At 45.2% G+C, this 20,483-nt stretch overlaps 1 protein-coding gene across 5 annotated transcripts in view; it reads left to right on the top strand.

Annotated features, from left to right (window-relative positions):
* The window catches only part of LOC139533941 (synaptotagmin-1-like), a 214,524-nt gene that overhangs the window by 104,860 nt on the left and 89,181 nt on the right, over positions 1-20,483 (top strand). For 2 of the 5 annotated variants that reach the window (XM_071332468.1, XM_071332467.1), the window contains exon 1: positions 10,439-10,649. The exons of the other annotated variants lie outside the window; for them this stretch is intronic. In XM_071332468.1, the coding sequence (XP_071188569.1) occupies positions 10,643-10,649 (7 nt within the window). In that variant the 5' untranslated portion in view covers positions 10,439-10,642. Of the gene's footprint in view, positions 1-10,438; positions 10,650-20,483 lie in introns of those variants that run through there. 5 annotated transcript variants of the gene reach the window in all.

Below are 20,483 nucleotides of genomic sequence, written 5' to 3'. Positions count from 1 at the left end.
GCTCTAGAGTTCCTCTGTGGAGATGGGAGAACCTTCCAGAAGGACAACCATGTCTGCAGCACTCCACCAATCAGGCCTTTATGGCAGAGTGGCCAGACGGAAGCCACTCCTCAGTTAAAATTAAATAAAAAAATGTTTTTAAAGGCACATGAGTTTGGAGTTTGCTAAAAGGCACCGAAAGACTCTCAGACCATGAGAAACAAGATTGAACTATTTGGCCTGAATGCCAAGCGTCACGTCTGGAGGAAACCTGGCACCATCCCTACGGTGAAGCATGGTGGCAGCAGCATCATGCAGTGGGGATATTTCTCAGTGGTAGGGACTGGGAGACTAGTCAGGATCGAGGCCAAGATGAACGGAGCAAAGTACAGAGAGATCCTTGATGAAAACCTGCTCCAGAATGCTCAATACCTCAGACTGGGGCGAAGGTTCACCTTCCATTAGGACAACGACCCTAAGCACACAGCCAAGACAACCCAGGAGTGGCTTTGGGACAAGTCTGAATGCCCTTGACTGGCCCAGCCAGAGCCCGGTCTTCAACCCAATCGAACATCTCTGGAAAGACCTGAAAATAGCTGTGGAGCAATACTCCCCATCCAACCTGACAGAGCTTGAGAGGATCTGCAGAGAAGAATGGAAGAAACTCTCCAAATACAAATGTGCCAAGCTTGTAGTGTCATACCCAAGAAGACTTGATGCTGTAATTGCTGCCAAAAGTACTTCAACAAAGTACTGAGTAAGGGATCTGAATACTCATGTAAATGTGATATTTTAGTTTTTATTTGTAATACATTTGCAAAAATGTTTAAAAAAAAATGTTTTTTGCTTTGTGATTATGGGGTATTGTGTGTAGATTGATGTGGAGAAAAACTATGTTATCAATTTTAGAATAAGGCTGTAACGTAACAAAATGTGTAAAAACTCAAGGGGTCTGAATACTTTATTTCACTATATCGATAGGAGCGACGTGTTTGGTGAGTAAAAGACCAAAATACAGTGTAGTGCATTGTGTGTGTGTGTGTGTGTGTGTGTGTGTGTGTGTGTGTGTGTGTGTGTGTGTGTATATAGCTCTTCATTCCTCTCACGTCGGTGTCCTCTGAGTCTAAAGGGGGCCGTCCTCTGAGTCTAAAGGGGGCCGTCCTCTGAGTCCAGAGGGGGCCGTCCTCTGAGTCTAAAGGGGGCCGTCCTCTGAGTCCAGAGGGGGCCGTCCTCTGAGTCTAAAGGGGGCCGTCCTCTGAGTCCAGAGGGGGCCGTCCTCTGAGTCTAAAGGGGGCCGTCCTCTGAGTCTAAAGGGGGCCGTCCTCTGAGTCTAGAGGGGGCCGTCCTCTGAGTCTAAAGGGGGCCGTCCTCTGAGTCTAAAGGGGGCCGTCCTCTGAGTCTAAAGGGGGCCGTCCTCTGAGTCTAAAGGGGGCCGTCCTCTGAGTCCAGAGGGGGCCGTCCTCTGAGTCTAAAGGGGGCCGTCCTCTGAGTCTAAAGGGGGCCGTCCTCTCTCCATTAAAACATCTTTATTACAGTTTTTTCCAACTGCTTACACACGTTTTCAAAACTGTCTCCTTTTTTCAAAACTCTACACACAATTCCCAAAACTGCACACCCAAAGTGCAAAATTTAGGAGGACCAGCAGGCTCTTTTCAACACGCACAGGTGCTCCTTTCACTCTCTGTTGGCGCACACACACACGCGCACACACACACATCTCCTTCAAAATGTAACACTGCATTCAAAATGCCATAAACACATGTCAGAATGAAACATTTGCATCAAATGGCAAACACTGCTTTCATAATAGTCCATTTTTGGATATACCATGTAAACACTGTTGTTCTAAATCTAAAGCTCTTTGGGCTTTCATAGGCTTATATCTACATTTCAATACAATGTTCTACAGTGAAAGTCATCTGCTGAGAGGGGTAACAAGTACACTGTAAACACCAATGCAATGTAGAAACAGAAAATATTTATTAGGCCAAACATTACTGTTGTATACAGTAGCATACAACAAAACCATAAACATATGTAAACCAAAAGTATATTCTTTAGAATACAGTAAAGAACACAATTGTGTGTGTGGGGTCCCGGGAGGGCAGTCCAGAAATTGGTGGGGGGGGGCAGTCACCAGTGCTAAGCTACGCTTCATCTCTTCTCCGGCCTGGGTCTGGCCACAATACTTCGTCCACATCACAAGATAAGTTTTCTCTTGCCAAACATCGAGGGAAGTATCTCCTAGCATGGCGTATCCAACCTTGGACAGAGGCAACCTCTATGTCCCCACATGCGTCCTCCATTGCCTGGAGAAGCGGCATGCGGGCATAGGGTTGGCGATCATACACTTTCCAGCACCAGGCTGAGAAGAATTCCTCTATGGGATTTAGAAAAGGTGAATATGGGGTTAGGTACAAAACTACAAATTGTGGATGGGTGGCAAACCAGTTTTGGACCAGAACAGCCCGGTGAAAACTAACACTGTCCCATAAAACCACAAATCTAGCAGGCTCCTGATCTGGATCAGGGACAAGCATTGTGTAAATTGCATCCAGAAAAGTGAGCATATGGCCGGTGTTGTACGGACCCAGTGTGGCATTGTGATGGAGGACCCCGTTTTGAGTGATGGCAGCACACATAGTTATATTACCCCCACGCTGTCCAAGGACATTGGTAATTGCCCTCTGTCCTATTACATTTCTTCCGCGGCGCCTGGTTTTGGTGAGGTTGAAGCCAACCTCATCCACATAAATAAATTCATGGCGAATTACATGGGCATCCAGCTCCAATACTCTCTGTAACAGACAAAAGGATATACAGATGAGTAAATATGGTATGTCTGAAGTACTGGAAGTAGTGTTGCATACATACCTCTACAAAGTCATGTCGCATATTCTTGACTCTGTCAGAGTTTCTCTCAAATGGCACCTTGTAAAGTTGTTTCATCGTCACTCGGTGCCGTTGGAGGATGTGTTGTATGGTCGACAGGCTTACAGCATTGATGTTGTTAAATATGGTGTCATTATTCAAGATATGCTCTCTTATCTCTCGAATCCTAATTGCATTGTTGGCCAAAACCATATTTATAATTGCAGTCTCTTGTACATCTGTAAACAAGCGTCCTCGTCCTCCATGATGTCTTTGCCTTTCCACTCTGTACAGAATTCAAACACAGTATGTGTTCAGCATAGGAACTGTAAACAATGTACAAAAAAATGTAGTACAGCATGATAACCAACCTCATTCATTCAATGCAGTGCAGTAAATGGATGGCTTAGAGTTAGAAATGTTTATGCAATACTATGCAGTCATACGTATTTTACAGTACATTACTGTAATGCTAAAATAGTCATTAGATAGTTGCATACCTGTTCTCATTTCTGAAGGTTCGAATTATGGACGCCACTGTAAATCGACTCAAGTTGGGCTGGACTCTCAGAGCATATCTGGACTCTCAGTCCAGCCTCTCTCATGGTCAAACCGTGGTTGATCACATGATCAACAAGTGTTGCCCTAATCTCATCAGAGATGGCTCTCCTTCCTTCTCTTCTTTGCCCTCGTCCTCTTCTTCCTCTTCCTCTCCCTCCTACTCCTCTTGCTCTCTGTCCATTGTTGGCATCCATTGTTCAAAACAGGTAATCTGACCTTTGACCTATGTATAGGCCTATACTACAGTAAAGCAGTGATTGGTTAGTGATCAGTTAAGCTATTAGTGTTTGCACATGTGAGGAGTGTGTGTGTGACCTGGTGAATAAGTGTAGCATTTTGATTGGTTGTGTTTGGAAAAGGAAAGCAAATCACTTCCTGTTAGATATTTGTGTTTTAGGTAGAGAATTGTGTGTAGTGTTTTGAAAAAAGTGTTTTATGCAATTGACAACTGAGTCAAAGGCTGAGAAATAGCTTATGGTTTTGGATATTTGGTGTGTAGTTTTGCACTTTGAGTGAGAGGTTTCCAAAATCGTGTGACATGAAAAGATTTTGTGTGTAAGCAGTTGGAAAAAACTGTAATTATCCCTCCTGAGAGAGATAGGAGGTGACCCTTGACCCTCTCAGAGGCCCCGGACCCTAGACCTGGTGACTGGCTGTGGGGACTGACTGTCTCCTCTCAGTCAAACCAGTGGAGAGACAAAATACCCACTACACACATTGCAGGGGAGCCACACCATCTTGTGGGCGGAGGAGAGTTAGCTTGCTTGCTTGGTCTACGTCTCTGCTTTCAATTTTTGGTGATTAGTCAGACACAAAGTAGCTGTTCACTTCCACCTCCAGTCAAGTAATATCCTATAATATAGTATAGTGAGTTGTGAGGATGACTTGATTAGATAGGCACTGTGAAATGTGGTTATTTTAGATGAAGAAACCCCTGGGTGTGAGTGGTGTGCCTCTGTCTGTTATCCAGCTGAAATTAACCTCTCTGTTTTATCAGCCAGATTCAGTTAGAAGTTTAGGTGATGGATAAGCCTCCCCTCCCCTCCCCTCCCCTCCCTCTCCCTCTCCCTCCCTCCACCCTCCTCTCCCTTCCCCCCTCTTCTCTCCTCTCTCCTATCCAAGCATCTGTGCAGTCAATGGTGTTGGCATGTGCAAATGACCCCAACAGGGTGGGTGTCTCTGTGTGTGTGTGTGTGTGTGTGTGTGTGTGTGTGTGTGTGTGTGTGTGTGTGTGTGTGTGTGTGTGTGTGTGTGTGTGTGTGTGTGTGTGTGTGTGTGTGTGTGTGTGTGCGTGCGTGCGTGCGTGTGCGTGCGTGTGTGTGCGCCAACAGAGAGTGAAAGGAGCACCTGTGCGTGTTGAAAAGAGCCTGCTGGTCCTACCTTATGAACAGCTCCACATCCTCCGGCTGGATTGATAGAGCTTTAAGGCAGCTTCCTGCCTGCGGAACAGAGAGAGAGAGTGTAAAGAGAGAGTGTAACGAGGCTATCAGATGTAATTAAAGCAAGTGTCTCTTCTATGTAAGAAAGTCAGAATACTCAGAAATATGTCTGACTCACTAAGAATTCTTTGAACAGTATAACACCCATGGGTAGTGTGGAAATGAGCTGACTATGACAGGGGCATGATAACCATACAGGCTGGACTATTCCTGGGATGGAAGACAATGCAAGTGGTAGACAGGCTGAGTTGGGAATCGACTATGACATATAATATCTCAATTTACAAGGGTACAGGAAGGGCTAGGACTGTCAAAGTATATCTTAAACTGTTGACCTTTTGGAGATTGCTGCCTTTTTCTCTTCCCACTCATCTCTTTCTCCTGCCCTCTCTTCTTCTCTGTCTCTCCACCTTTCTTTCTCCTGCCCTCTCTTCTTCTCTGTCTCTCCACCTTTCTTTCTCCTGCCCTCTCTTCTTCTCTGTCTCTCCACCTTTCTTTCTCCTGCCCTCTCTTCTTCTCTGTCTCTCCACCTTTCTTTCTCCTGCCCTCTCTTCTTCTCTGTCTCTCCACCTTTCTTTCTCCTGCCCTCTCTTCTTCTCTGTCTCTCCACCTTTCTTTCTCCTGCCCTCTCTTCTTCTCTGTCTCTCCACCTTTCTTTCTCCTGCCCTCTCTTCTTCTCTCTCTCCACCTTTCTTTCTCCTGCCCTCTCTTCTTCTCTGTCTCTCCACCTTTCTTTCTCCTGCCCTCTCTTCTTCTCTGTCTCTCCACCTTTCTTTCTCCTGCCCTCTCTTCTTCTCAGTCTCTCCACCTTTCTTTCTCTGTCTCTCTCTTCCTGTCCCTGCTGACCCTCTGACTCCCCACTCCTCACAGCTAGCATTCTTCGGGAAGACAAACTCTCCACTTCAGGCTCTCTTCATGAACTTGGCAGCCGAGAGCTAGGTTGTTAATTTATTTCCCCCTCCAAGAGAATAATTATACTGCTCAAGGGCCACTAGACAAAAGTCAGGCCAAGATTATTTCTTGAAATGTTTTTTATTGTTTTTTTTCTCAACTTTTTTCTTTTTGGAATTGGCAACACTTTGTGTTCATCTCAGTCTGATTGGCTGGAGCCTCGTAGTCCGCAAAGCTACCAGAACAAAGCCTGTTGACTGTATCAGCCAAGTGGTGGATGACAAAGTCTAGGAGAGAGAGGAGATCAGGATGAAATATTTATTTTGCAGACTGGCTGTGTGGCAGCCATTTGCTGTTATGTTGTGTCTCACTGCCTTGATCTAGCTATCTAACGTAGTCTGTTTGTTAGTTTGATTTGTTTGATTGCATGGATTCATTTTTGGTTTCTAGTCTCTTGTGACTTTTCATCTGAAAAAGGGAAAAGTTTTTCTGTGACTCCTGACTTCAAGGCTCATTACATCTAATCATGCAGAGGTGTACTGGGGCCTTGTTTTCTCTCGGTTTTGTTGTTGTTTTGTTGTTGATGTTTTACCATTCACTGCATATTTACAATAACAGGACATAAAATGTTGCCTTGGGGACAGACCCACCCCGGGACAACAGAAGGCATTACAGCACCGGACCACAGAGGAGAAAGCCTTCCAGCCAATCAGCAAACAGCTCACTGTTGACAAGATGTTGTCGAGATGTATTATTATTTTATTTTTATTTCACCTTTATTTAACCAGATAGGCCAGTTGAGAACAAGTTCTCATTTACAACTGCGACCTGGCCAAGATAAAGCAAAGCAGTGCGACAAAAAACAGCAACACAGAGTTACACATGGGATAAACAAAAGTACAGTCAATAACACAATAGAAAAATCTATATACAGTGTGTGCAAATGGAGTAAGGATGTAAGGCAATAAATAGGCCAATAGTAGCGAAGTAATTACAATTTAGCAAATTAACACTGGAGTGATAGATGTGCAGATGATGATGTGCAAGTAGAAATACTGGTGTGCAAAAGAGCAAAAAAAAGTAAATAAAAACAATATGGGGATGAGGTAGTTGGATAGGCTATTTACAGATGGGTTATGTACAGCTGCAGCGATCGGTAAGCTGCTCAGATAGCTGATACTTAAAGTTAGTGAGGGAGATATAAGTCTCCAACTTCAGCAATTTTTGCAAGTCGTTCCAGTCATTGGCAACAGAGAACTGGAAGGAAAGGCGGCCAAATGAGGAGTTGGCTTTGGGGATGACCAGTGAGATATACCTGCTGGAGCGCGTGCTACGGGTGGGTGTTGTTATGGTGACCAGTGAGCTGAGATAAGGCGGAGCTTTACCTAGCAAAGACTTATAGATGACCTGGAGCCAGTGGGTCTGGCGACTAATATGTAGCGAGGGCCAGCCGACTAGAGCATACAGGTCGCAGTGGTGGGTGGTATATGGGGCTTTGGTGACAAAACGGATGGCACTGTGATAGACTGCATCCAGTTTGCTGAGTAGAGTGTTGGAGGCTATTTTGTAAAATGACATCGCCAAAGTCGAGGATCAGTAGGATAGTCAGTTTTACGAGGATGTATTTGGCAGCGTGAGTGAAGGGGGCTTTGTTGCGAAATAGGATGCCGATTCTAGATTTAATTTTGGATTGGAGATGCTTAATTTGAGTCTGGAAGGAGTTTACAGTCTAACCAGACACCTAGGTATTTGTAGCTGTCCACATATTCTAAGTCAGAACTGTCCAGAGTAGTGATGCTAGTTGGGAGGGCGGGTGCGGGCAGCGATCGGTTGAAGAGCATGCATTTAGTTTTACTAGCGTTTAAGAGCAGTTGGAGGCCACGGAACGAGTGTTGTATGGCATTGAAGCTCGTTTGGAGGTTAGTTAACACAGTGTCCAAAGAAGGGCCAGATGTATACAGAACGGTGTCGTCTGCGTAGAAGTGAATCAGGGAATCACCCGCAGCAAGAACGACATCATTGATATATACAGAGAAAAGAATCGGCCCGAGAATTGAACCCTGTGGCACCCCCATAGAGACCAGATGAGAAATAGGATTGAGATAAGAAGTGAATGCGTACAGTGTTTGCACCTTTCAATAGCTCATAGTACCTTTTGGATTTCCACGTTTTTCTTTCTAAGTCCATAGTCTAGTAACATAGCCTATGGAAGTCCGAGAGCATGACGGCTAACATTGCCATTCCATGATGAAATATTCTCTCTGATTGAGCCTTTTCATGCAACACGTTTCCTCCGCCTGCTGAGACGGGAACAGCTCTTTACCCTCCAAACCCTAGTGGCAGTAATTATTACCCCAGGGCACTGTTTAGTCACTAACCATTTTACAGCTGACTGCATTTAATGTTCACAGAGCCATTACGATCAGCTAGCTTGAATCTCACCTAGACGACGATCCGTGGCTTTTCACTGTTGTCCTCTTTCCCTTACTTCCCTCCTCTCTGAGAACTCAGCGAGATCTATCACTGACAGACTGCATGCTATAGCTAGTCAGAAACTGGAGGTGTTAACTGGGCTGCAGTTTGCAGTCTACAGCTGTGTTGTTAGAACAGCCTCTGTGGAGCTGAGGTGTTGGGGTGTGTGTGTGTGTGTTTGTTTGAGAAGCTGTGGGGTGAGCTCGTCAGGGAGATGGAAGATAATCTCCACATACACAGACATGGATGTCCAGCCCAACCCCCCTTTTTTCCTCCCTTTCCTGTCTTCCTGAGACCACTGGGGCTGAAATCCACCCTGTCCCCACGCGGCGTCGCGCCTATCCATCCCTACGCAATACACACACCCAAATACACACACACACACACACACACACACACACACACACACACACACACACACACACACACACACACACACACACACACACACACACACACACACACACACACACACACACACACACACACACACACACACACACACCAAATACACACACACACACACACACACACACACACACACACACACACACACACACACACACACACACACACACACACACACACACACACACACACACACACACACACACACACACACACACACACACACACACACACACACACACACACACACACAGAGATAGGTGGGCTTAACAACCACAGGTTTCTGACCGAGACTCAAGCTTTCAGCCAAACAAGCCAACTTGTAAGGAATCTTAAACCAGGTGAAGGTAATCATTACACAGCCTGCCTGGCTTGTCTGTTTGCTTTCCGTTGCCTTGCCGCTGGGCTGGCTACAGTGTCCGACAGTCCTGTGTGTCATCACAAACACCGTGCGCCTCCCACTCCACATGTTTTATCAGCTTAGCAAGGCCTATTTCCATCATGTAGGCCTCACAGGTGTAAAGGGGAGGCTGTAGAGGGTTATGATACACCACGTCTGTCTACGTCTGAGGCTCCCTTCTTCTTCTTCAGCCCACCGAAAGACGCCCATTGTTTTTGAATAAGGAAAAGTTGACAGAGCTCCATTGTAAGACTTGTGAATATTGGTTTCAAGACCAGTTGAGGAGATTGCATGAGTTGGGAGTTTCAGGACCTCCAGTGTGTGGGGGGCAGGGGGGTTCAGGGTCAGAACCTTACTGGTTCTTGAATAATGGAACTAAACCACACCAAACCAAGCCTCTACTGCCAGGGTGACTCTTTTGAGGTACACAAGCCCATGCTAATACAGTCCTCCACTGTATATAATGTATAAACCATACATTTACAGTACATTGGGAAAGTATTCAGACCCCTTGACTTTTTCCACATTTTGTTATGTTACAACCTCATTCTAAAATGGATTAAATTGTTTTCCCTCTCATCAATCTACAAACAATATCACATAATGACAAAGCAAAAACAGTTTTTAGAAATGTTTGAAAATGTATGAATGTACTGAAATATCACATTTACATTAGTTTTCAGACCCTTTACTCAGTACTTTGTTGAAGCAACTTTGGCAGCGATTACAGCCTCAAGTCTTCTTTTGTATGATGCTACAAGTTTGGCACACCTATATTTGGGGAGTTTCTGCCATTCTTCTCTGCAGATCCTCTCAAGCTCTGTCAGGTTGGATGGGGAGCGTCGATGCACAGCTATTTTCAGGTCTCTCAAGAGATGTTCGATTGTGTTCAAGTCCGGGCTCTGGCTGGGCCACTCAAGGACATTCAGAGACTTGTCCCAGAGTCACAGCTGCATTGTCTTGGCTGTGTGCATAGGGTCTGAATACTTTCCAAATGCACTGCAACTACCTTATGCTCTGTTGATTGGATGGCCTGGTTTATTTCCGTTGGCTGTTGCTGCCTCTCCCTGGGTGTGCTGTATTTCCCCTCAGCTTTACATCTGGCTGTGTGGAGCGCTGTTGTGAGACAGCACCTTTAGCGAGAGAAAGAGAGTGAGAGACTTTCTAGGCTACAGATAGAGGGTCTGTGTACTATCTGTGAATGTATGGTTTAGTAGAAGAAAGAGAGAGAGACTATTGTTTTTAAGAGCAGAGAAGGAGGCAGTGGGTGGTTACATGTCAAAGAGCGGCTCTATCAAAGAGAGAAGGAGAGAGAGAGAGACGGTGTGAGTGTGACAGGGAGAGAGAGAAGGGGAGGGGGCTGGAGTAGGTGGGCGGGAAGAGTGGGAGGGAGTGTCAGAGAGAGGAAAAGAGAGATGAAACAAGCAAGCAAGGGAATCAGAGCTTGCCTGTCGGAGCTGTGTTGTGTTTGGTGTGTGAGCGTAAGTGAGCGCTAGCTGATCCATCACTGTGTGAAAGGGACCTCGCTGAGCGTTCAGCCCCAGCCTCGATCTCCCTCAACCCCCAGAGCCCTTCCAGAACCCCCCCTAGGCTGTAAGGAGGACCCAGGCTTGAGCAGGTGATGCCAGGTAAGACACAGAGAGCATGGAGGCTCTCCGCTGAGAGAGCTTACTGTACAGAGAACAGATCGTGAAAGCGCTCAGCGGTGCCTGTGTATTGGGAGGTGATTCCTCAGACATGATGATCTTATTGGAATGGATGTGGCTTGCAAGGAGCAAGGTGAAAGGTGTTGTTTCTCATCTGTGTCTGTGTCTGTGAGTGTGTCAGTGTGTGTTTGTGCACGTCAGCTAACGCGGGTCACAGGGCATATGTAACCTGATTGGAACAGGTCAGCTTGTATGTGACAGCAGTCAGTTTATTTCTGACTCTAGCTCCTCTTTAATGGCAGATGTCAAGGGACATCAATACTGCCATTTACAGAAGAAAAAAACCAAATAGGAAAAGGCGTTTTTTTTATTTGGATCCCGTTTAGTAAATTGGCCTTAATAGCTGTTGTTTCCGTTGTTTTCTGTTGTATTTCATTGCTCTCTTTTGTGGCGAAGTGCTGTTAGATATTGTCATCATCACAGGAGTTTGTCTCAGAGCATGAATAAAGGATTACTGTATATATTTTCTCACCTCGCTCCTGCTGAGACTGGCATGCCGTCTTTCGCCCGTTCCACGAAAGCTGACGGCAAATAGCTGTGTGTTTGTGAATGCACGATGTGTGTGTGTGTGTGAACGCATGCATGTGTGTCTGTGTGTTCGTGTTTGTGTGTGCATACGCATCTGTGTGTGTGTGTGGTTGTGTGTGACCCGGCTGGACATGGCGGCAGAGTTGAAAGCATCCGTGGCATTAGTGAAAGGCTGGGATGAGCGGAGTCCCGCTGGTGTTGGGCCGGGCTCCAGATGCAGCACTGGGAGGGAGGGAGGGAGCGCTGGATATTCAGTGTGGAGCAGCAGAGCCTCCGTCTCCATATGAGACAAAAGACTGGATTCTGCTGACTGAATGATGAATGATTATCAATCACCAAAGAGGAAAATGGGGTTGTTACCAACATAAAATACAAACGGGGACATTACAAACCCACAGCATACAGCAGAATAAAATAGCTTCTCAGTGAGAATCAGCTTTCCTGATATTAAAGAGTAGGGACTATTTTTTACAGGCAAGATGGATGAGTAGAGTTATTATCATCTAGCCTACCCTCCACATAGGTATCCCCCTTCCCATGGACTGATGGATGACAGTCGTATTCAAATCATTGTGGCTCCTCTCTCTCTCCCTCTCTCCCCCCTCTCTTCCCTCTCTCCTTTCTCTCTCCCCTCTCTCTCCATCCTTCTCCCAAGTCTTTATTTATTTCAGATGAATTAATCCAGTCCTCTTTCTGTCCCTCCATTCCTTTCCCTCTGCTATAAATAGATCAAACCCAGAGCACAGATCCAGTGGAACGGTGATTAACATTCACAGTTGTTCCCTCATTTAGAAACATGAAAGAGTAGAAGGTTGTCTTAGTGTGGAGCTTCAAACGTCTCCTCTCCATTTCCTTCCATTGTCCTCAGCTGGTGTAATCCATGAAAGCCAATGCACGGCCAGTTCTTTTTTTTACACATGAATCAAACCTGTCGGATTTCAATTTCATTTCACCTCTTTGCGCCAGGTCTTTTTTCTCTCTCCTGGCGGCCTATCTAGCGTATTCACATCCACTGTAACAATCTGGCCTTTGGAAAATGGATTTGCACTTCCAACAGGGGTCAAGGTAGGCTGAACAATGGACCATGGCTCCACGGTCTGGTCTTGTTCAGGGTTATTGTTACCGATCATATTAAATGAAGAGATATTCAGCTTTCATCTGGTTCATTTTGAATGGGACAATGTTTAGTGAGAGACTGGTGGACACTTGCTGTTTATACAATATATTCCTTGGTTTGTGTGGAACTTTCCTCAATGGATTTTGACCAGGACTGTAGTTTCAGCATGTATGAGCACTACAATGAGATCAGGACTCATGCTATAGTCTCAAGGCTGAGAAGTAAACAGACAGGCTGTGTGTGGTGTGTATGGTGTGCGCGTGTTTGTGTGCACGCTCGCATGTGTGTTCATTTCTTTGCATCAATAACTAATGAGCTTCTCTCTGGCGCTCTCACTCAGTTCAAACAGTGTTTTTGTTTATTTAGCAGCTCTTCCAGTTAAGTAAATATGTTTGCCTCTGACAAGCAAACGGTAAAGTACGAGCAGCGTGTGACCTTCATGCAACCTTGTAGTGACGTTGGGGATGTTTTGGGGTTATTTAGCGGTGGCAGAAGAGTATATTGGATATCTTGTGTCAAAAATATAGAAACCAGGGTGATAGAAAAAGGAGAGAAAGAGAGATGCAGAGACACAGAGAAAGAGAGAATGACAGTTCCAGAGAAAGAGAGAGAAGGGAGGAAGAAACGAGGTGAATCAGAGAGAGAAGGGAGGAAGAAACAAGGTGAATCAGAGAGAGAAGGGAGGAAGAAACGAGGTGAATCAGAGAGAGAAGGGAGGAAGAAACAAGGTGAATCAGAGAGAGGAGGAAGAAACGAGGTGAATCAGAGAGAGAAGGGAGGAAGAAACAAGGTGAATCAGAGAGAGAAGGGAGGAAGAAACAAGGTGAATCAGAGAGAGAAGGGAGGAAGAAACAAGGTGAATCAGAGAGAGAAGGGAGGAAGAAACAAGGTGAATCAGAGAGAGAAGGGAGGAAGAAACAAGGTGAATCAGAGAGAGAAGGGAGGAAGAAACAAGGTGAATCAGAGAGAGAAGGGAGGAAGAAACAAGGTGAATCAGAGAGAGAAGGGAGGAAGAAACAAGGTGAATCAGAGAGAGAAGGGAGGAAGAAACAAGGTGAATCAGAGAGAGAAGGGAGGAAGAAACAAGGTGAATCAGAGAGAGAAGGGAGGAAGAAACGAGGTGAATCAGAGAGAGAAGGGAGGAAGAAACGAGGTGAATCAGAGAGAGAAGGGAGGAAGAAACAAGGTGAATCAGAGAGAGAAGGGAGGAAGAAACAAGGTGAATCAAAGAGAGAAGGGAGGAAGAAACAAGGTGAATCAGAGAGAGAAGGGAGGAAGAAACAAGGTGAATCAGAGAGAGAAGGGAGGAAGAAACAAGGTGAATCAGAGAGAGAAGGGAGGAAGAAACAAGGTGAATCAGAGAGAGAAGGGTGGAAGAAACAAGCTGAATCAGAGAGAGAAGGGAGGAAGAAACAAGGTGAATCAAAGAGAGAAGGGTGGAAGAAACAAGCTGAATCAGAGAGAGAAGGGAGGAAGAAACAAGGTGAATCAGAGAGAGAAGGGAGGAAGAAACAAGGTGAATCAGAGAGAGAAGGGAGGAAGAAACAAGGTGAATCAGAGAGAGAAGGGAGGAAGAAACAAGGTGAATCAGAGAGAGAAGGGAGGAAGAAACAAGGTGAATCAGAGAGAGAAGGGTGGAAGAAACAAGGTGAATCAGAGAGAGAAGGGAGGAAGAAACAAGGTGAATCAGAGAGAGAAGGGAGGAAGAAACAAGGTGAATCAGAGAGAGTGTCACGGAAGAGGCATGTTTAGACAATAGACGTGTGCGTGTGTTTGTGTGTGTTTGTGTGCGTGCGTGCGCTCTGACCCGTGTACTACTCTGCTACGTGTTTCGCTCTGAGCGACAGCCAGGGCCTCTTACTTTCCACTCTGCTGGACTCTGTCCTTCCTCCGTGACTCCCCACCTCAACGCCCACTCTGATTGTCTATCCATCCTTACTGCAGGGAGATGGAGGACAGAACTCAACCTCGCCAAACGCCCAGGGTGATGTCTGCGGTCACATTGGTGGTGGTCTCTCTTGAAGCAGTGATCAGAAGCTTTATTCACAGAAACACTACTTTATTCTTAGAATGGAATTGGATATGAATAGAGATTGATTGTGTGGTTTTCAATAAGTGAAATGATTGTAACTAATGGTAGTTTGAGAATTGGGCATTCATTTGGTGTTTGGTGGTGGTCTCCTTAAAATATAAATTATATATATATTTTTATGTCAATCAGAATGTTCTCATATGAGGACCCAAGTCATATTCATATCCAGCTCAGGCCCCCAGTGTCCCTCTGGTGCAGATGATGCTGTCACATGACAGCTCCAAAGCAAACAAGGCGTGAAGGTGCCTGCCTGCCGAGAGCTGGGCTCATTTAGACACATCCAAGCAGCATGGCCAAACAGCTCCCTGTAGCCAGCAGCCAGTTAAATTCAGCACCCCCTCTCTCCGGACAGTTCCTTTTGGGTTCGGCACAGCAGTGCTGGCGGTTTCAGCACCTATATCATCTGACAGCACTGCCTGCTCAGACACAGCAGTGCTGGGGGTTTCAGCACCCCTCCTCTCCTGGACAGGGCCAATCAGTTCAGCTGCACATCATAGAGGTGAGAAAGAGGGCTGAGAGATTTCAGCACCACCTTCTCTACACAGCGACAGCCAGTCAGTGGACTGCTAGGTGACAGTGGATTGTCAGGAGAGAGGTGCTAAAGAGACGCACACTTACCCCCATGCCAGTGGGCTGAACTGAGTGTGTGTGTGAGCGTGCGTGAATGACCTGAAGCTGCTTCACTAAAATGGGTCATATATAGCAAGCCATAGCACATTCCACCTTTGATAAGATAACAAAATGCATTTCGCAAATCTATTCTTAGAGTGGCAGTATCAGCTAATCTTTTCCCAGTGCTGGAGCTTTCGCCGTTACCCCAGAGATTAGGTTTTGACCCTCTGACGAACTGGAAGCCACGTCAGTTAATGTTTTAATCCTGAGAATTAGGAGAATCCCTTGTTCCTGAACGTTGGATTCGTGTCTGGGATATGTTTGCACAAGAGGTCATCCAAACATTGGGTAATGGCTTCAGCTGCTGGTATGTTTGGCTACAGTGAGATTATGGGTTTGATACGGAGCTTTTTCGCTTCTCTGGGCAGTGGATGTTCTATCAGGAAGAAGTTAGCCACATGCTTTCCACATGTTAGTGTGTCATCCCAGAGCCCAACCCAGGATAATAGAAGGAGATCCACACACACACACACACACACACACACACACACACACACACACACACACACACACACACACACACACACACACACACACACACACACACACACACACACACACACACACACACACACACACACACACACACACACACACACATAAACACACACACACACACACAAATTCCTAATTTCACAGTCCCAATCAATGTAATTAATCCTTGCTGTCCGTATTAAAGGTGATGTACGACTCAGCATCGCTTTGTCGATTCACCTTATTGATTTTAATGCATATTTTTACAATGTACCTACCTACGACACATGCAAGCCACAGCGGCCATATGATTCTGATTTATAGAGCCAGTGAAAGCCTACCAGTACTATTACAGTTTTTTATAATCACTTTGGCACTAATTTCAGAACCTTGATGTCATTTTTCAAAACTCTAGACACAAAACTCACAACCAATGATCAAAATGCACATTTTTAAAAACACTTTTTCCAATTGCTTGGATACAATACACATAAAGCTAAGATCATTTGTTCATTGAACTAAAATCACCTGTTCAAAATGACACAACTTAACATCAAACTATTACCATTTCAAAATGCAATTCACACATTACATCTGAGATGACTGTCTATTCATTTCATTACAATGATCTAACTATCAATTGATACAACTGCTCAAAATGATAAGTACCTGTTGCATTACTCTTAATGCATAGTTGTATGGAAACTGACGAACAATATTCCATGTTTAGATCATGAAAGTTTCAGGATAACGAGATCCATTGACACCAATTACCGTGGAACATGAACCAATTGGACTACATTATCTATGGATGTAATATTTCATCGTCATTCTTTATCAGACACTGTTTCTATGGTCCCATGTACCACTTTTCCAGACCATGTTTTCAGATTTGACATTACTGTACACTTTATGAGGTACACCTATCTAGTACTGGGTAGGACCCCCTTTTGCCTCCACAACAGCCTGAATTATTCACGGTGTTGTACGTTAAGAGATGCCCTTTTCACACCACTGTTTTACACAGCTGTTATTTGAGTGTTTGTGGCCTTTCTGTTAGCTTGAATGAGTCTGGACATTCTCTTCTGACCTCTTTCATTAACAAGGTGGTTTTGCCCACAGAACTGCCGCTCACTGAATGTGTTTTGTTTATCGCACCATTCTCTGTAAACTCTAGAGACTGTAGTGCATAAAAATCCCAGGAAGGCAGCTGTTTCTGAGATGCTAGAATCACCATGTGTGGCATCAACAATCATACCACGGTCGAAGTTGCTTAGATTACGCATCTTGTCCGTTCTAATGTTTGGTCGAACAACATCTAAAGCTCTCTACTCTATATACTCTATATATTGAGTTGCAGGCAGCCACATGATTCGCTGTTCGAATGTAACCATCCTTGATGAGCTAAATCAGGTCTGTAGAGCTGACGGCATGACCTATGTCATTGTGTGGGATAATGTCAGGTTCCACCATGCTCAAATGGTGCAAGCATGGTTTCAGGCCCATCCACAATTTACCACCCTGTACTTACCCCCATACTCTCCTTTCCTTAACCCGATTGAGGATTTTTTCTCCACGTGGAGATGGAAGGTATATGATAGGCGCCCTCACGAACAAGCCACCCTTCTCCAGGCCATGGATGACGCATGCAATGACATCACGGCAGACCAGTGTCAGGCCTGGATTCGTCATGCCCGAAGATTCTTCCCAAGATGTTTGGCTAATGAAAACATCCATTGTGATGTGGATGAGAACCTGTGGCCAAATCCACAAGACAGGGTTGATGGAAATATAGAAGTACAGTAATCAATCTTTTGTTTAGCTTTTTACAGTAAGCCAGGTGAGGAACACTGCAGTTGACCTTTAACTGTTTTTTCTTTTTTTGTAGCTAATTATTTTTGCTTTGATTCAAAGAAACCCATGTTGTGATCTTATTGTATTTCATCAATAAATTTCATATTTTGTTCAATGATTCCACTGTGTCTGTAGTATTATCTCTACTAGTCCTTTTGCAGTGATGTATTTACGTGTAGTAACATAATGAAACATGTATCACATATTTTGTACTACAATATTTAATGATTGTACGAACAACTACACAGTGAAACTATCGGTATCTTGTGTGTGGGTGATCTAAATGAATGTTCCAATGGTATTTCATGATAAATGAGTTATTTGAACCAATGATTCTGCAAGTGCAAGGTTTCTTTAACGATATGAATGCACAATGCAATGTTTTGAACATTGGACAGACTGTGTTACAAGTGATGACCGTTTTGAGTTTTGTGTCTAGAGTTTTGAAAAAGGACCACAAGGTTCTGAAATTAGTGCCAAAGTGATTGTTAAAAACTGTAATATGTTTTCACTCATTCAATGTGTGGGTTGTTTGAATCTTTAGCGTGTCTTGTAACTTCCGTTAAAAGGATTTGACAGCTGTGCATTTGGATCAGTGTGAACGTCATGACTGTGTGAAAAAAAGGCAACATTACATAAAAACAGATTATTTCTATTTGCCCTTATAGATGAAAGATGCTTTGATCCGTCGCCGTAAGCTTTGGTGATATGGTCGGTGGGACCGCGCATGGAACCATTGTAGATAGCAGCCGCACGGAATTCTTCTGACCAATGAATATCATCCCAATATTCCAGAGGGGTAAACGTCTCGCCCCCGGCCTGGTTATCACACACTACCAGCACCACACCCCTCTCTCTGGGCTTTACCCCTTCTACACATGTCCCCTAATTGAGACAACATGGGGTAGCCAACCAGGGTCATTTGTATGTTGGAATTAGCATCATTGAATAGGCATGAGTTAAGTGTGTTCCAGTGGTGTGTTAATAACATGGTCAGGGCAACTGAGGCAGGCAAGCACGTGTCACTGTGTTTGTCTCCAGCAGGGACATCCATCCGCTCTCTCTCCCTCTCCTTCCCTCCCTCTATCCCTCCTGCTGTCCCTGTGCAGTGGAGGTGAATGGGGTAATTTTTCACTCTCCCGAGGATGCCCTTGTTTGTGGTAGCTAGCTGGCTGAAGCCAGAGAACTTGGCCTGTGTGTTAACGTCCAGGCTCGCAGCGCTGCCGTGTGGACTTGGCGCCCCGTCTGGGGACCGACTGGCCCCAGGGATTCAGACAGACAGTCACTGGTCTCCAGCCAGTGGTTAATTTCCCCTGTGTGTCACACAGATGTGCACGGTGAGAAGCGACATCCTGGCCCTATTGCCTTACCTAGTAGCCCCATCTCCCAGCTCTGACCGAAGCTCATCTTTCATTTTAATAGCTTCTGTCTTGTCTTTCTACCCAGAGTCCACTGGTAAACCCCCACTCAGGTGCAGCTATAGCCAGTGTATGTACTGTATGTCAGCCAGCTGCACAAAAGCAGAAGAAAGTCAGAGGGGGCAGGGAGGTGAACTGGAGTGAAAGCGAGGGTATGATGAGGGAGGGAGGGAGGGAAGGAAGGAAGGGGAGAGAGCGAGTGAGAGAAAGAGAGAGGATGATGGTAGGATAGGGGGGGGGGGGGATTTTTCCATCCCAGCTGTCGTCCTTGTTACTGGGTTTGTGTGAATCAGAGGTCTGACTGCTGCTGCTCGCCTGTTTCCTCCCCCTCTGTGTCTGAGTGATCAGGTTCCACTCTGGGCAGAACAACCCTGTCTGATTCTGCACAGTGGGACAGCTCTCCGGCCTTAAGAGAACACTCAGACTAGCAATAGTAGTAGTAGTAGTAGTAGTAGTCAGTGGCGGTCAGTGCCGTTTATGATGAGGGAGGACAATTTTCTTTGTTCATGAGCAGGGCCTTATTTCTATTACAGCATGTTGGATGACTGTCATTTACATTCCATTCACCCAGTTTAATGTAACATTGATGGGTTTAGGCTACTACATGATACTCAAATTTCCACTCTACCATGAGGCTGCTACAACCTAACCTATGAATGAAAGTTTACAATGTAGGTGCACACAGGTCGAGAAACATATTGGAGATGACAGACAGTGACACATGGACAGACAATGGCACATTCAATACCGACTTGCACACTCTTGCCTGCATCTAGCTGATCTAGGGTGTAGTCATTAGTCCAACAGTTGCAAACAACAGTTTCTATTGGATAAATTCAGGTATTTTTATCCCTGTTTTGTTTGCATCCGTTTAAGAAACGTTTTTCAACAGAATCGGCGGAATGAATATACCCCTGATCATAGTAGCCACGTTATATTCATTCTAGCCTCTATGCATATCCTCCTCTCACGTTTCACTTCGTTTGTGGACTTCAATGAACAACACATCAGCTGTATGTGACCAGGCGAAAAAACCTTTCCAAGCCAGACCATATCATAAACGCTACACACAGTCTACATCGTTGTCACCATATTAGCTAAAGTAATGTCCTAGTCAACATAGCTAATAGAACCCATGTGTTAGTAAACCCGCTACAATCACCTTATTGCTACAGTATATTTGGGATACTACTGCTAAATATACTCTCCTTTGAACAGCCCCATTTGAGTGTTTAAGATCATTCATCCCATACAACCGAGGCCCTTCTGTTTGACACTGTCACTTTAATTGATTAGCTTCCTCCAGAAACCAAGGTCAATTTTGTTAGCTCTTCTCTCCTCCCTCCTCCTATGAGATGGGGGTATTGATGACACCTTGACTGAGGCCCCTTCTTGCCACTAGATAATGATGGAGGTTCGACATGTCCCTACAGTGCTGCTTTACATTCACAAAGGTGATAGACAACCAACCCAGGCCTGTATCCTCTCCCAGACAGAAATCCCACTCAGGCCTGTATCCTCTCCCAGACAGAAATTCCACTCAGGCCTGTATCCTCTCCCAGACAGAAATCCCACTCTGGCCTGTATCCTCTCCCAGACAG

This window comes from Salvelinus alpinus, chromosome 11 (assembly GCF_045679555.1).
Source record: "Salvelinus alpinus chromosome 11, SLU_Salpinus.1, whole genome shotgun sequence".
NCBI classification, from domain to species: Eukaryota; Metazoa; Chordata; class Actinopteri; order Salmoniformes; family Salmonidae; genus Salvelinus; species Salvelinus alpinus.
This window is presented reverse-complemented; position numbering and strand designations above follow the sequence as displayed.